Raw genomic sequence first — 17,602 nt, 5'->3', positions numbered from 1 at the left:
TACCATTCGAATGGATAGAAGAATAGCCAAAATGGCAAGGACTCAGCCAACAATCAGCTCCAGGAAGATCAAAGAAGGTCTAAAGTTACCTGTGAGTACTGTTACAATTAGAAGACGCCTATGTGAAGCCAAGCTATCTGAAAGAAGCCCCCGCAAAGTTCCACTGTTGAAAAAAAGGCGTGTGCTGAAGAGGTTACAATTTGCCAAAGAGCACATTGACTGGCCTAAAGAGAAATGGCGCAACATTTTGTGGACTGATGAAAGTAAGATTGTTCTTTTTGGGTCTAGTGGCCGGAGACAGTTTGTCAGACGACCCCCAAACACTGAATTCAAGCCACAGTACACTGTGAAGACAGTGAAGCATGGTTGCGCAAGCATCATGATATGGGGATGTTTCTCATACTACGGTGTTGGGCCTATTTATCGCATACCAGGGATCATGGATCAGTTTGAATACATCAAAATACTTGAAGAGGTCATGCTGCCTTATGCTGAAGAGGAAATGCCCTTGAAATGGGTGTTCCAACAAGACAACGACCCCAAACACACCAGTAAACGTGCAACATCTTGGTTCCAGACCAACAAGATTGACGTTATGGAGTGGCCAGCCCAATCCCCGGATCTTAATCCAATAGAAAACTTGTGGGGTGACATCAAAAATGCAGTTTCTGAGGCAAAACCAAGAAATAGAGAAGAACTGTGGAATGTAGTCCAATCATCCTGGGCTGGAATACCTGTTCACAGGTGCCAGAAGTTGGTTGACTCCATGCAACACAGATGTACAGCAGTTCTCAGAAACAGTGCTTATACAACTAAATATTCATTAAGTGATTCAAAGGAAAGCAAAATCTTCAAACATTTTTCAGTTTATATGGTGAATGTTTGAGTTTGTAAAGAAGAATACAAACACCGCTATTTTTTTGAACAGTCTAATATTCACTTTTCTTCAAATTTTTTTTAGAGGAACAACACAAATTTGATATATTTTTCTTCATGCTTTGATTTGGAATAGAATGTGTAGTGTTCCCAATGCATTTGTGTGTATGGAAATAAAAGCTATTAGAAGGATTTTGAGCTTTATTTGCTTTTTTCAACACACTGCTATTATTTTGAACATATATATATATATATATATATATATATATATATATATATATATATAAAATAATAGCAGTGTTGTAGTGTGTTGAAAAATAGTGTGTTGAAAAAAGCGAATGCTGTTCAATGGCAAATGCCAATTGAGCTCTATGGTGCAGTGAGCACAGGGCCCACTAGAGGATGTCGGGCCCTCAGGCCACCCTTATGAAGTCTGTTTCTGATTGTTTGGTCAGAGACATTCACTCCAGTGGCCTGCTGGAGGTAATTTTGCAGGGCTCTGGCAGAGCTCATCCTGTTCCTCCTTGCACAAAGGAGCAGATATCAGTCCTGCTGATGGGTTAAGGACATTCTATGACCCTGTCCAGCTCTCCTAGAGTACCTTCCTGTCTCCTGGACTCTCCTCCATGCTCTTGAGACTGTGCTGAGTTACACAGCAATCCTTCTGGCAGTGGCACGTATTGATATGTCATCTTGGAGGAGTTGGACTGCCTGTGCAACCTCTGTAGGGTCCAGGTATTGCCTCATGCTACCAGTAGTGACACTGGCCCCAGCCAGCTGCAAAACTAGTGAAAAACAGTCAGAAAAGATGAGTAGGGAAAGAAATGCCAGTGGCCTCCATCTCTAAACACAATTCCTGTCTTGGGGGTTGTCTCACTGATGCCCATTTAGTGCACCTGTTGTTAATTTCATTAACACCAAAGCAGCTGAAACTGATTAACAACCCCCTTTGCTACTTAACTGACCAGATCAATAGCCCAGAAGTTTAAAGGACTTGATGCTATATGTTGATTAAAAAGTGTTCTTTCATTTTTTTGAGCAGTGTGTATATATATATACCACAGAGATGATTGGAGTCATTCTGGTCTCCAATCAGCTCTATTGTCAGCCAGTTCAATCGCCAGCTGCATTATTGGGTTCCTCGGAGAAAGCTGCGGAATGTGTCGGGGGGCGTCTCTTCCAGCTTGTAAAAGCGATCCAGCGGCTAACTAGCTGTTAGAATTGCTTTTACATGAAAGCCGACTGCCATCTGAAAAATACTATACAAAGATGATGCAGACATCACCCTGGTATAGCCACTCAAAGTCTAGCAATGTAGACAGTATGTTGCTGGTCCTTGTTGGGCATATACAGTATGTAATGTTCTCATTTTTCATAGTGTCTTATCACTGAAATGCATGAAGCGCACTATTGTCTAATATCTATGCCTGGCCATGGCAGCAGAGAACATGGGCATATGATGAATCGGGTCTGTGGACCAATATGACCGTAACTCATTCTTTTTTGTAATGCCCATGTTGATGGTTAGCCCAAAAAAAGTTTTAAATTCAGAAACTGTGATAGGTTTCCATGCGAATTGTCTGCAAGACCTGCATTTGGGTGGGTCGTATTGTTGTGCGCATAAATTGCTTTGGCCCACAATCAACTGATACAAATCTTCTGTGAAAAATAGGGAGGGGCTAAGCGCTAATGCTGGCAGCGAGCAGGGCTGATCCTGCTAAGACACTATACAAAGGAGGCAATAGTACAGTTCTGTTCATGATCAATATATTGATCTGTACAAACACTATACTAGTAATGGCGGTGTTCAGTGACAGTGTGTGGGCAATCTAACACTAGCTGACCCTGGCTAAGAGGGGCGCTAACTGACCCTGAAGCTATTTGATGTCGCCAGTGGTGGTAACACAGTGATCATTGAAAAAATCTATATACTGCACTAATGGCACTGGCTGGGTGACAGGGTGATCAAAGGGCTTATTAGGGGTGATCAAAGGGTTAAATGTGCTTATCTAACATGTGTGTGTATGTGTAAAATGTGCTGGTTTTACTAAGTGTTGTGTTCTCTCTTTTCTCCCTGAACCGACAGGAGGGGCAGAGAGGGGGAGGGGGGGGATTGGGGTGTACATGCTCATACTCAGTAATAGATCAGGACGTAAGAGTATGCAGCTTTCCCCAGAGCAGCTGCTCGCCCACACATTGTGGGTTGGTGGTAGGTAAGTAGTTAAAAAGAAACCTTTAAAAAAATTCTCAATATTTTAACTTTTTTAACATTGTAATTTTTTGTTTTTACTGTTTAAAAAAAGAAAATATTTGCCTACAGCTACATGGTACAGGGTGGTGTGAGTGGCCCATGTACCATGTGAAAGCTGTGGGCCAATCACAGCTCACTAGGACGGGAAGCAAAACTGGTATGAATCAGATTGATTCATAACAGCTTTGTTGACAATTTGATCATGTGATCTCATAGCATGATCACTGGGTCCTGATTACCGGGAACTGCAGTCCACTGTGTCGCGTGGGGGGGAGCCCCCTGTGTTAGTACAGCCAGAGCGACTTACCAATATGTCGCTTTGCCTGTAAATGCCGCCCGTCAGGTAGTACAAGTACTGTGCGACGTCGGCAAGTGGTTACCTAGAAAAAAAAAAGTTCATTTGGACAGATCAATCATTTGAAAGATCTTTTTTCTGATATGCACATTAACCATTCCAAGCATGTAAGGTATGTTGTGTAAATACCTTGAATACATGGCTCCATCTGACCTCAGTTCATGCGGTACAGAACAAGGGTCACATCAGCTCAAACTATTTGATTGTGTAACAGTATGAAGCTAATGTAGAAATCTCACCCCTGAATTGAATTAGTAAGCAATAGTAATCAATAATTTCTTTGATTCATTAGTAGATGAAACTAGTTGTCAGGAAAAACTTTTCTACCTTTGGTCTAGTTTTTGTAACTCTGCCCTACGTCAGCTTCCCATTAAAGTCTTCCTACATAATCAGTGTGCTATATTTTATGTGATGCTGCTAACAGGGTATGGCTATTAATATTCATTTATTTTGATGAATGTTATAGTACATTGGATATCCAATTGTGTATATATGAATATTTACATCAGAATTATAATCATTTTATTACAAATTGTGTTACATAACCATGGAATTAAAAAGAAAACTGTCAAACAACAGAATTGTGGGAGAGATGGTAAAACTTGCTAAAATTCATTGTTCCTAGATTCAGGGTGTAGGTGTCTTTCTTTTTGATGATTCATTTTATTTCACATCAAAAGATCTTCTTTTTTTCCAATACAGATCAGCAACATGACCATAGTGGGGCAGGACTTTGGTCAATCAATAAGTGAACCTGGAAAAACGTTTGTTTTGGCAAAGTTTGATGGGGTGTTGGGCCTTGGATATCCGTCACTTGCTGTTGCTAATGCATCACCAGTATTTGACCAGATAATGAAGAAGAATTTATTGAATAAGTCAATGTTTTCTATTCATTTAAATAGGTTAGTTGGCATTTAAAACATGTTAAACATTTTGAGATGATAGAGAGTGTGTTTGTTTAATTATTATATTTGTACTTTTTTCAGAGATGACGATCAGTATGGGGGAGAGCTGTTATTAGGGGGGATAGATAACTCCCTTTACAAAGGTCCAATTGACTGGATTCCTGTCACAAAAAAGGGTTATTGGCAAATAAGGCTTGCAAAGTAAGTATTTTACAATTACTAAGTGGTAATTTCAGAACTATCAGTTTACGTACTTTACAGTACATAAGAGTACATAACTGGGATCTAGATTATGCAAGTCAAGATCAGGCATCAAGGTGGGCAAATATGCTGTAGCTGAAAGTCAACGTGGTTTGACATGTCAATTTTAAACCATAATAATATAGTTACATAGTTAGTCTGGCTGGAAAAAGACAAGTTTATCCAGTTGAACCATATAAAAAAAAAAAGTTATAATCCTGTACCCACAGTTGATCCAGAGGAAGTGAAAAAAAACCCAGCAAAGCATGATCCAATTTGCACCTGCTGGGAAAAACATTCCTTTCTGATCCCCCGAGAGGCAATCGGATCAACTTTACCTATAAATGTTAGTATCCAGTTATATTCTGTGTATCTAAGAAATAATCCAGAAATAATCCAGGCCTTTTTTGAAGCAATCCACTGAGCTGGCCAGAACCAACTCTTGAGGGAGTCTATTCCACATTTTCACAGCTCTCACTGTGAAGAAACCTTTCCGTGTTTGGAGATTAAATTTCTTTTCCTCCAGACTAAAGAGTCCTGAAATAATACTGGGAATATTGATGCATTTATCCCTTTACTACATTTTATGTCTGCAAGTACTTGATTGCATTTAAAGGTATATTAAAACAAAAAAAAATGTGTATTTGGCAGTTTACCCGTTCTTACACATGGTGGTTACATTATTTTTTTTTCTTTTAAGCTTTTTTTCCCCATTTTACCCACTTGTGACCCTGCCAGTAATGCATTTCCTGTCCTAGAGAAAATACTTGCTGTACTGTATCTATGCAGAAGCAGTGTTTTCACCCTAGGCTGCATGCTAGTGATTTGGACTACAGAACACCTTCATCTTTCCTCCAAAATATAGAGGTGAAGTGTTCTGCAATTTAGATTTCAGTTCAACAGAGGAGGCAGTGTGCACAGAAAATTCCAAACTCATGCAGCATCATCAGGTATATTTTTTGCACTTATTAAATAGATATAACAAAATGTGTATTTAGCAGAGCAAATGGTAGCAAATAAATGTTCATTGTTGGGGTATGCTTCTATTTTGTGTATTTAGCAGAGCAAAGAGGAGATGTTCATTGTTAGGGTTTACACACTTTAAGGTTTATAGTACAAATGATAAGATCTTGTACATTCATGTTTATCAAAATGTAAATTAAGCAAGATACAGATGGAGGCAAGGGAAGATAAAACCTGGTTATCCTTTGGTTTTCATAGAGCCCCTTCTAACTAGGTTTATGAGGTCCTTTCCTTACACAGAACCTATGGAATTAAAACCTGTAACTCCTTCAGTGTACATAAGGAGTCCCCAATAAAGATAAAGACAATCTTAGCGCAGAAAGAGTTCATTGTTGCAGAGAAAAAATGTGCTGAATTTTAAGAATAAAAATGACCAAAGCTCTATTGCAGAACTAAGTGCACTCCTATAACCCAGATTCAGGCTCTGCAGGGATCCCGACAATATTGTTAGGATGCTCCCAGATGCCTGACTGTCAGCGGGCTCAGCCTCTCAGCTCATTGCTGAGGGCCTGAGTCATTTGCTCCAGCCCTCTCCACAGTCTGGTGCTCCATCAGGTGCTAGAGATGCACAACACAGTGCGGTGTCTGACAGTCAGAGTGGACCTGAGAACTGAGCAATCAGTCGTCTTTCATCATTCAGTTCTTGGCGTTGAGCTGGCAGGGGACAGCTGCAGCATCAGATTGTCGCTGCCATCATCTAGGGAAGTATGAATGTTTTTTTTTTAATTCCTGTGCTTCTTTTATACATCCCACTATGTAGTTATTTCACCATATATCATTACTGTTCAGATTGCACGCTAGCCCCTTACAAAACAACACACATATACATTGGTTCCATATATGCATGCGGGTAGGTGCAGCGTGATGTGGCGGGCAGAAAACACACAGGGGTTTATTTACTAAAGCTGGAGAGTGCAAAATCAGACTCCCTTCTGCATAGAAACCAATCAGCTTCTAACCTCAGCTTGTTCAATGAAGCTTTGGCAATGAAACCTGGAAGCTGATTGGTTTCTATGCAGAAGGGAGTCTGATTTTGCACTCTCCAGCTTTAGTAAATAAACCCCACAGAGTCCACATGCAGTAACATGGGGCTAAATGGTAGCACTTCCACCTGGCAGTATTAGGGTCGTTGGTTTGAATCCCAGCCTTGGCACCTCCTGCCTGGAGTTTGCATGTTCTCCCTGTGCCTGCGTGGGTTACTCCGGTTTCCTCCCACACTCCAAAAGACATGCTGGTAGGTGAATTAGCTCCTGTCTAAATTGGCCCTAGTATTTGTATGTATGAATGTGTGTTAGGGACCTTAGATTGTATGCCCCTTGAGGGTAAGGGACTGATGTGAATGTACAATATATATATGTGAAAGCTCTGCATAAACTAACAGCGCTATATAAGTACCTGAAATAAATATATTGTAATAGAAGTCCAGTAACACACAAATGGCCCAGCAGGAAGGCAACCCGACCGGGAACACTCACAGGTTATGGCAGCGATGCAATAGTGGATATAAGACTCAGAGGTGCCAACAGCATCTGTTTCAAGGTGCAGAATGTAGCCTGGTCAGGTGGTGTGTCCCTGCTTTTTAGCTATTCCTCTGAAACCTTTCCCTGACGCTAAACTCTGTCCCTGACAAACGGGTATCCTGTCTCTAATTTGCCACTCACAAAAATGGGCACCAAACCCAGGAGCCAGGGTCTAAAATAAACTCTTTAAATGTAAACCGTCTACAAATAAATCTCTGAATACAGATATACTTGTGCAATATGAGCAAACAAAAATCAGCAATCAGCTAAAATCTACTTGTGCAATATGAGCATGAAATCAATATTCATACCAAATAAATAATTTTCAGAAGTAAAACAAAGTCCATATATAATCCAGACTCCACTTAAAGTGTTACTAAACCCACAACAGTAAAATCAGTCTGCATATGCAGTAAAGCAGTCTTAATATACTCACTGTGGAACCTAAGGGGTTAATCCTCTGCATTGAGTAAAAAGGCTGTTTGATCCTTCCTTCTCTGCCCCTCCTCTTGTTGAAATGGCAACCTGATACAGACTGAACCCGTGGTCACATGCACATGCTCAGTTTGGTGTGTATTGCTAGAGAGGTTTTTTTTTTTTCTTGAGAGGGTGCATGTGATCAGCACAGGGCAAATCAGCACTGTCCAGACAGAGGGTAAGGGGTTTCACATCCTCCTAGAGCAGAAAGAAAACTCCTCCTACAAGCTTTAACCAGCGCTCTGCTGAAGTCACAAGGCTGCTCTAACTGCTGATGAGAAAAGGTATTTAGCAGTTTATATTTACTAAAATAATTGCATTTCCATGTTCGGTGTACTGTGGGAGACCAGATATAGTGAATGCAGGGTCCGGGGTTTAGTAACACTTTAATGACCAGGTGCCTAAAAGTGCTCGGTGATGAATGAAAATATTAAAGTGCTTCAATATACCAAGGCGCTTCCCCACATCCAAGCCTCTTACCAGATGGACATGATCTCACAATAAAAGAGATTAAGCATGCTTTTTCAATCCACAGAAACCAATGTTTCCACTGTGTACATGCCAGGTGGGTCTGTGACCCCATCAGCATATTGCAGCAAAGGTGTCCCCACAGAGGAATCATTTCAGCCACCCTCAGACTCCAACCACTACACAGTTCATATCAAGGAACATTTAAAACCAGAAAAAAAGGAAAAGCTTCATAATCCAGCATCATTAAAAATCATTTGAGATAGCTATTGCAATTACAGTGTATGAGATGTAACAAGCAGTGTACAGATTCACAAAACACGCCCGCAGGACACGCCAAAGCACCAGTGTGTGTTGACGTCACCAATCCAGCTCCATTATTTGTTTAAGTTCAACATTTAAAGGGGCTTGCGTGCCTCTATTGTACATTTTTAATTTGGTCCGGTTTTCAGGATTTCTTTGGTGCATCAGCTTTTTGATGTAGTTATACTAAGCACAGGTATTACAGTTGCAAGAAAAAGTATGTGAACCCCTTGGGATTACGTGGAGTTTTGCATGAATTGGGCATAAAATGTGCTCTGAACACCATCTAAGTCACAACAATAGAAGAACACAGTCTGCTGAACATAATACTACACAAACGTTAGATGTTGCCATGGTTTAATTGCACATAACATGTAAACATTCACAGTGCAGGGAGGAAAAAGTATGTGAGGCCCTAGCTTAATGACTTCTCCCAGAGCTAATTGGAGCCAGGAGTGAGCCAACCTTGACTCCAATCAGTGTGATGATATTGGATGTGTTGCTGACAGCTGTCCTGCCCTTAAAAAACACAGACCAGTTTTAGGTTTACTGGTTTCAAGAAGCACTGTTTGATGTGAACCATGCCTCGCAGAAAAGAGCTCTCAGAAGACCTACGATCAAGAATTGTTGACTTGCATGAAGCTGGAAAGGGTTACAAAAGTATCTCCAAAAGCCTTGATGTTCATGTGTCCACAGTAAGACAGACTGTCTACAAATGGAGAAAGTTTAGCACTGTTGCTACTCTCCCTAGGCGTGGTCGTTCTGTAAAAATGACTGCAAGAGCACAGCGCAGAATGCTGCATGAGGTAAAGAAGAATCCCAGAGTGTCAGCTAAAGACCTACAGAAATCTCTGGCACATGCTAACATTTCTGTTGACACATCTACAATAAGGAAAACATTAAACAAGAATGGAGTACATGGGAGGACACCACGGAGGAAGCCATTGCTGTCCAAAAAGAATATTGCAGCACGTTTGAAGTTTGCAAAAGAGCACCTGGATGTTGCACAGCACTACTGGCAAAATATACTGTGGACAGATGAAACCAAGATTGAGTTGTTTGGGAAGAACACACAACACTATGTGTGGAGAAAAAAAGGCACAGCACACCAACATCAAAACCTCATCCCCACTGTAAAACATGGCGGAGGGAGCATCATGGTTTGGGGCTGCTTTGCTGCCTCAGGGCCTGGACGGATTGTTGTCATTGATGGGAAAATGAATTCCAGAGTTTATCAAGACATTTTGCAGGAAAACGTACGACCATCTGTCCGCCAACTGAAGCTCCGCAGAGGATGGGTGATGCAACAGGACAATGACCCAAAGCATACAAGTCATTCAACAAAACAATGGCTGCAACAGCACAGAATACGCCTTCTGCAGTGGCCCAGTTAGAGTCCTGACCTCAACCCAATTGAAATGCTGTGGCATGACCTTAAGAGAGCGATTCACACCAGACATCCCAAGAATATTGCTACACTGAAACAGTTTTGTGAAGAGGAGTGGTCCAAAATTACTCCAGATCGTTGTGCAGGTCTGATTTGCAACTACAGGAAATGTTTGGTTGAGGTTATTGCTGCCAAAGGAGGGTCAACCAGTTATTAAGTCCAAAGGTTCACATACTTTTTCCTCCCTGCACTGTGAATGTTTACATGTTATGTGCAATTAAACCATGGCAACAGCTAATGTTTGTGTAGTATTATGTTCAGCAGACTGTGTTCTTCTATTGTTGTGACTTAAAAGACGTTCAGAGCACATTTTATGCCCAATTCATGCAAAACTCCACGTAATCCCAAGGGGTTCACATACTTTTTCTTGCAACTGTATTTTTATTTCTAAAATAGACTCTGCCTGATCCAAGATGGCCGACAATCACATAGGGCGCCAGCATCAATTCAGATAGCTGTCTTCTTGTGACCAAGGAAACCATAGAAAAACTAGGTTCCTCTTGACCTCCTCCTCCTCCTGCATTGCTGCTGTAGACAACTGCCACCTGTAGTGGAGAAAATAGACTGCACCTGCCTACATGCAGAATGACCACATGTGTGCAGAAAGACCGCCATGCCCCATCGCAAACAGACCTAGCCCCCTTGTTCTGTGTCATTGTGAAGAATAGCTTCTCTAAAAGCTCAAATTTCTACTCAACTATGACCATTCTCTATTATGAGCTCATAAAAATGTCTAGGCAAAGTTAGGGTCCAGGTTATACACAGATAGAATGAAGAGAAGTATCTCTGAAAGCCTAGAACATACGATTGAGAGAGTATTTCTTCCACTTACATGACTTGCTATGAGACTATCTTACCATTTTTGTTTGTCATTCAGCATCAAAGTTCATGGAAAAGTACAATTTTGTTCCAATGGTTGTGAGGCTATTGTTGATTCTGGAACCTCCCTCATTACTGGGCCTAGTGTCGACATAAAGACATTGCAGAAACTAATCGGAGGTACACCCCTGTCATTTGGGGAGGTAATATGTTTTTCACTTTCCTTTGATATTTATTGTACCGCTATGATGTCCTGCACCCACTACAATAGGGGTGCTCAACCTGTGGCCCTCTGAGCCCATGATGTGACCCTCGGCTTCAAAGCAGGGAAGCGCACTTCTATTATGTTGCACTTTCTGAAGTCGCACCAACACTCCTGAATGCAGGATTTTTTGCATGCTTTTAGAAAGTGCACCACACCCTCAAGATATGTTAGAAGTCTAGGGCAAAGCGCAGATAACCAGCGGGAAAGCCACAGTTGCACTGCGCTGCACCCGCGGTGTGGGTGAACTGCAGCGCATCAGTGTGAAAGCAGTCTTATAGAGGGCTCAGGACATTAAGGGCTCATTTACATTTGCGATTTTGGGGCAGTAAAACCACATAGTTGAGACATGTTATTACCCCCCAACCACTGGTGTAGCGTCAGGAGTTGCAATGGTGACCCCCTCCCCATGCTCTAGGGGGCCTGTGTGGCTTCCCTGTCACATTCTGTTATACACTTGGACAGGAGGGGCAGCGGGGATAGACATATACAGGAACCAATCCTCTCCATTTTCCTTCTGGAACTGCTGAAAGCCAGCTTCTCCTCCCCTTCCTCCCACCAGCATTCAGTGGCTGTAGGTGTAGAATGTTCATTATGCTGCTTAAAATAAAACGTTCAAAATTTAGAACCATTTCAGTTCATTGTGGCCTGCGACTGGTTACCAAATCACTTAAAATGTTACTAAACCCACAACCGTAAAATCAGTGTGTATATGCAGTAAAGCATGCTTGTTATACTCACTGTGGAACCTAGGGGATTAATTCTCTGCATTGTGTAAAAATGCTGTTTGATCCTGACTTCTCTGATCCTCCCCTTCTCCCAGTGCCCCCCTCTCCTGATAAGACTTATCATGTGGAGACACTCTGCACATGCTCAGTTTGGTGTGTATTGCTAAAGAGTTTTTTTTTTCTTGGGAGAGTGCATGTGATCAGCACAGGGCCAATCAGCACTATCCAGACAGAGGTCAGGGGTTCTGCATCCTCTTAGAGCAGAAAGAAAACTCCTCCTACAAGCTTTAACAAGTGCTTTGCTGAACATTGATAGAAGTCAGAGGACTGCTATATACTGCTGATGAGAAAAAGTATTTAGCAGGTTATATTTACTAAAATAATTGCACTTCCATGCTCTGTGTACTGCGGGAGACCAGATATAGTGAATACAGGGTCCTGGGTTTAGTAACACTTTAAGTGGCCCTCGCTCTTCAAAAGGTTGAGCACCCCTGCACTACAGCATCATAGGAAAAGGAAGCATAGTTTCCTAGTGCAAGAGCACTTAGATTTATTTATTTCAGGTACTTATATAGCACTGTCAATTTACGCAGCGCTTTACATATATATTTTACATTCACATCAGTCCCTAACCCTCAAGGGGTGTACAATCTAAGGTCTCTAACTTACATTCATACATACACATACAAGGGCCAATTTAGACAGGATCCAATTCACCTACCAGCATGTCTTTGGAGTGTAGGAGGAAACCCACGCAGGCACAGAGAGAACATGCAAACTCCAGGCAGGTGGTGCCATGGTGGGGATTCGAACCAATGACCCTAGTACTGCCAGGGGAAGTGCTAACCATTTAGCCACTGTACTGCCCCTGCATTAGATATTGCTTGTACTGGCTGCTACAAAAAATGACAGGCATGAATGTTGCATTATTTGAACTAGTCTATATTGGGGCCACTGTGCAGAAGCCCCAGTTTCAGTCATTGTCACAAGGTACAGCATGTTCATTCCCCCACACTGTAATAAGGCACTGTCTTTGGGGCCTGCAGCCCAGCAGGTATGTTCCTGAGGTCATTAGTCATTTCTACAACATATGTTAGAATTTATTCCATTTTTGATCTTGAGATAAAGGTATTATTCTAATTTCCATGTTACAGTATGCAGTAGGATGCAAGAATGTATCTAGTCTCCCAAGTGTGACCTTCACCATAGGACTCAGAGACTATACAATAACCCCGGAGCAGTATGTGCTTAAGGTAAGCAGATATATGCATGTTATGTAGTCTTTGCTGTGAGTGTAGATAATATGCACTGCTTAGGAAGTTCAGAACACACTAACATGTCATTTATCATAGGAGCTGTCAGGAAAGACTGAAATGTGCCTGGCTGGGTTTCAACCCATGGATTTCTCTACTACAACTGGAAGTCTCTGGATCCTGGGAGATATTTTTATGTCAAAGTTTTACAGTGTGTTTGACCGTGAGAATGACAGAGTTGGACTGGCAAAATCCCGTAAAAAGAGACACACACATCTGGACACACAAAAATCGGTATCAAGCATCTTTTGAATGTGCCATCTACATGTCCTCTGCATCTTCTCCAGTCGGAAATAATACATTTTACATTTCTGTATTCCTTGAATAACACCGCTCATGAAGAGGAAAATCTTACTGTAAATATACATTCTTCTCATTAATCGGTGATTGAGTAATTGTTTATCTCATTGTATTCCGCTGTAATGATTTCCTATTTCACATGAGAATTGTATAATATGTACACATGATAAATGTCTGACTGCTTTACAATTACAAAGGCATTTTGTGATATATACACATTTAGGCCCCTTCACACCTATACATTTTAGGTGCGGTGCACTAAAAAAAGGCCCGCATGCTGCATCTAGGCGATTGGAAACAGAATGGGGTTTATTTACTAAAGCTGGAGAGTCCAAAATCAAACTCCCTTCTGCATAGAAACCAATCAGCTTCTAACCTCAGCTTGTTCAATGAAGCTTTGGCAATGAAACCTGAAAGCTGATTGGTTTCTATGCAGAAGGGAGTCTGATTTTGGACTCTCCAGCTTTAGTAAATAAACCCCAATGTGTCCTCCCTCCCTGTAGTCTTTTGGGACACGTTACAGGTCCCAGAAGACTACAGGACCATTCAGGAAGAGCAGCGCTACTCGCACATGCACAGTGGGTACCCGGCTGTGAAGCTGCAAGCTATCACAGCCGGGTGACCACACTGAAGATGCCAGCCTCCTGGAATACAGGACGGCCGGTGAAAGGGGCTGCGGGGGACACCGCGGGACCGAGGGACAGGTAAGTGGCTATTTTTTAAAAGTCAGCAGCTCCAGTTTTTGTAGCTGCTGACTTTTATTTTTTGACAGGGTGAGTGGAACTCCGCTTTAACGTTTTTTAATGCCAGTACTGATCTTAGTAGAATCATGGAAGTTGAGGTGGCTTACAGTCCAGAGCATTTTGTCAATGTGCGCAACATTATGTGTTTTTGCACATGATCCTGTGTATTGTGTTTGTGGTGCCATTCATTGTTAATGGCATTTAAAAGGCGGCAAGAAGACACACTTATTTGCGCACAGAAAAACAGGTTAACAATGCACAAAAAGCAACAATGAAAAAGATACACTGGCCAGCATGTGGCAAAAAAAGCATACACAAATGCACAAGCACTGCACGATTTTGCACAAATACTTAAAATGCCTAGGTGTAAATGTAACCTTAGAAAGATTTATTTTGACAGCCTGCTATGACATAATCTTTGCCTTTCCAAAGCCAATGTTTTACTGTTTCTGTGTATAACCATGAACAAAATTGTATGGTACAAATATTGTATATGCAAAATTTCATTTAGCTTCTTTGGAGATTTTGTTTTAGTCCATATACTAGTCATGGAAATAGTTTCAGGCATAACATTAGATCTTCATTCAAATTAGGTCTACAAATAAAGGTGGTATACTTAAAAAAAAAACCACAATAATTGTCATTTCAATCATTTATTTAACAAAAATAGCAATTAATGTAATGGTGTACTATTAAAAAAGTAAATAAACCCTTGGCCCCGAAAGCTGGTATTGCACCCTTTAGCAGAAATTACCTAGTAAAGTATTTTGCATAACAGCCTACCTTTTTTTTTACCACTCCTCCATGCAAAATTCCAGTTGCACAATGTTTGTAATTGTAATGTTTCTTTGCATGAACCGCTTCTTTCAAACACCACCACAACATTTCAATGGGATTCAAATCAGGGCTAAACTAGTCCATAACCCTCTATTACTTCTTTTTGAGCCAATCTTTTGAGGATTCCCTGCTGGGCAATCCAGAGGGCTGGGACCTGGCATTAGCATGTAGAGAAACCCATCTCCCCTATCAGGACCTCTGGTGAAGACCAGCCAGTGCCTAGACCCCGTGCCTCAGGTGAGCTTGCATTATCTGCTAGGGGAATCTGCTTGTATATTTCCAGCTGATTACTCTTGAACCTCTCTACTGCTATAGCCACTGGAGATCTCAGACTGTGACAGAATAATCAGTTCCAATGCATGGAGGCCATTGTAGTAGCTGCTGAAACTCCTCTCATGCAGCAAATCACTGAGTTGCAAGTGTTTGGTGTGAACTACAAGGAAAAAAATTCAGAATTAAACATTGAGATGAAAGAGCTACCAAAGGACATCCTTGATCATTGGAAAATTGACAGACTTGTGTTTCCGAGATACTCCTGCTGTAAATACTAATGCACGTATGCCTCTACCACTTAGATTCAAAGGAGACAACTGCTATTACAGAGGTTTCCCTAATCAATGCGGTACATGCTTTTAGATGCAACCTGCTGCATTTACTTCCAAGAGGAAAAATGTGCTGAAATCTAAAATATATTGAATAACTCAAGCACTGACTATGGTGAAAAAAACAAAAATACAATATATTGCTGTAGCCACTAGTGCACACAACCATGTCTCAGTGGGGCAAATATACAATCAAAAAGTGCAAGATGCTGCGCTACATAAACCAATGGTAAAACCATTATATTACCAAAACACAAAGTGAAAAAATAAATAAATAATTATTAGAAGAAAAATAGTAGTAGAAAAAAATATTAGTAGAAAAAATATTAAAAGTCCATATGCGACCAAAAGTGCAGTTAGACCGTAACATTGTATAATGTGAGATCACACTGTGTGAGGTGAGCAGATATATGGTGGAGGATGTCTTTGCATGGGAATTGATGACAGATGCACATATTTTCGTTATCCACAGGAGGGTTCACTGAATTAACACTTTATTGGTATTGTTGATTTTTGCTTGACTTTCATTTGATTTATACTTAAAATATTTTACATTTTTATATTTTTATTTTATTTTTTTGTGTGGTTAAAATATATATATATAAAAAAAAAAAAAAAATATATATATATATATATATATATATATATATATATTTCTATTTCAATATTAATATTTTTTCTACTACTATTTTTCTTCTAATATTTATTTATTTATTTTTTCACTTTGTTTTTTGGTAATATAATGGTTTGTACCATTGTTTTATGTAGCGCAGCATATTTTAATTTCATTTTTTGATAGGAAAAACATGCTGCTTAGTATCAACCTCCTGACAGGAGCAAGACAAGGCTATCGTGGATAATTTCAGTTCTGTTGTGACTGCTATGGATTAAGGTTTCGATGATCCTAACTGGCGCACTACTGCTGAGGCAAAGTTGCACAACTTATGACAGGGGTAGACATTGTTGCGGAGTACACAACTGAATTCTGTTGTATTTTGGATTCCACTTGAAATCCTGCAGCAAAAAAAGGTTAGTTCTGTCAAGGGTTCTCTGAACAAGTAAAAGACAAGCTTTCCAGAGGCCTTTATTAAATTATGCATTTGAATTAATCAGAGACTTATGGGAAGGAGAGACTTTTATAGGAAGTAATGGAGGCATGTGTTTTTCTACTAGTCAATGTTCAGAAGAATTTCAACACTTCTGAATCTATGCAGGCGAATGCTATTAAAAGATCTATTTTTATTCAGTAGAAAAATAGATAACATGCAGAAAACGTATGTTTCTATTGTGGAGACAATGGACATCATGCAGTTAATTGTCCCAATAAATTTAAAATAATAATTGCGGCAACTGACGTTACAATATCTCAACAAATAAACTATTTCTCAGACACTCAGCCTCCCCTACTGGGGTGGCCCTACTCTTTGCTGAGAGGAAGGACAGCACCCTGTGCCCATGTATCACTTACAGGGATTTGAACAAGATCACTATAAAAATTACTATCCACTCCCCGATTCCAGAAATGCTGGAAAAATGCCACTCTGCTAAAGTTTTTACCAAATGAGAAATTTCTCCAAAGTAATTGCTCCAATTATGCATCTGATGAGAATAAGGGTGCCATTTTTGTGATCACCAGAGGCACAGGCTGACTTTAGTAAACTAAAGACTGTTTTTACTTCTGTACCAATACTGGTACATCTGGATCTTGAACTACCTTTCACTGTAGAAGCTGATGCTTTGGATTCTGCTTTGGGAGCTATCCTTTCTCAGTGAACTGAAGAAAAGATGCAACTTCATCCTTCTGCTTATCTCGATTAATGGCTTCAGCTGAGACAAATTATGACATTGGGAATAAGGATTTGCTGGCAATTAGGAAGAATTTTCCGAGTGGAGGAATCTGCTGGAAGGGGCTAAGCGTCCTGTAACTCTCTTCACTGATCATAAAATTTTAGACTTTATCCACTCTGCCAAATATTGCCTAGACAAGCACGTTGGTCCCTATTATACTCCAGGTTCAGTTTTGTTATTTGGATTGCTCTGAGACACAAAATGGTATGGCTGATGCCTTGTTGTGGATGTTGTCTAGGACTCTCCAGAAAAGCAACTTTGAATGTACGATCATGCATTAAAATA

General features: G+C 40.6%; 1 protein-coding gene across 1 annotated transcript in view; it reads left to right on the top strand.

The window, feature by feature from the left end:
* The window catches only part of LOC149464810 (cathepsin E-like), a 36,417-nt gene extending 22,853 nt beyond the window's left edge, over positions 1-13,564 (top strand). Inside the window, exons 5-9 of the mRNA XM_089674202.1 lie at positions 4,185-4,384; positions 4,469-4,588; positions 10,743-10,887; positions 12,829-12,927; positions 13,027-13,564. Of these exons, the coding sequence (XP_089530328.1) occupies positions 4,185-4,384; positions 4,469-4,588; positions 10,743-10,887; positions 12,829-12,927; positions 13,027-13,239 (777 nt within the window). The 3' untranslated portion in view covers positions 13,240-13,564. The remainder of the gene's footprint in view (positions 1-4,184; positions 4,385-4,468; positions 4,589-10,742; positions 10,888-12,828; positions 12,928-13,026) is intronic.
* Positions 13,565-17,602: the final 4,038 nt, after the last annotated feature.

Source organism: Staurois parvus, unplaced genomic scaffold, assembly GCF_062004578.1.
Source record: "Staurois parvus isolate SC_StPar_1 unplaced genomic scaffold, SC_StPar_1.0 ptg000147l, whole genome shotgun sequence".
Taxonomy (NCBI): domain Eukaryota; kingdom Metazoa; phylum Chordata; class Amphibia; order Anura; family Ranidae; genus Staurois; species Staurois parvus.
This window is presented reverse-complemented; position numbering and strand designations above follow the sequence as displayed.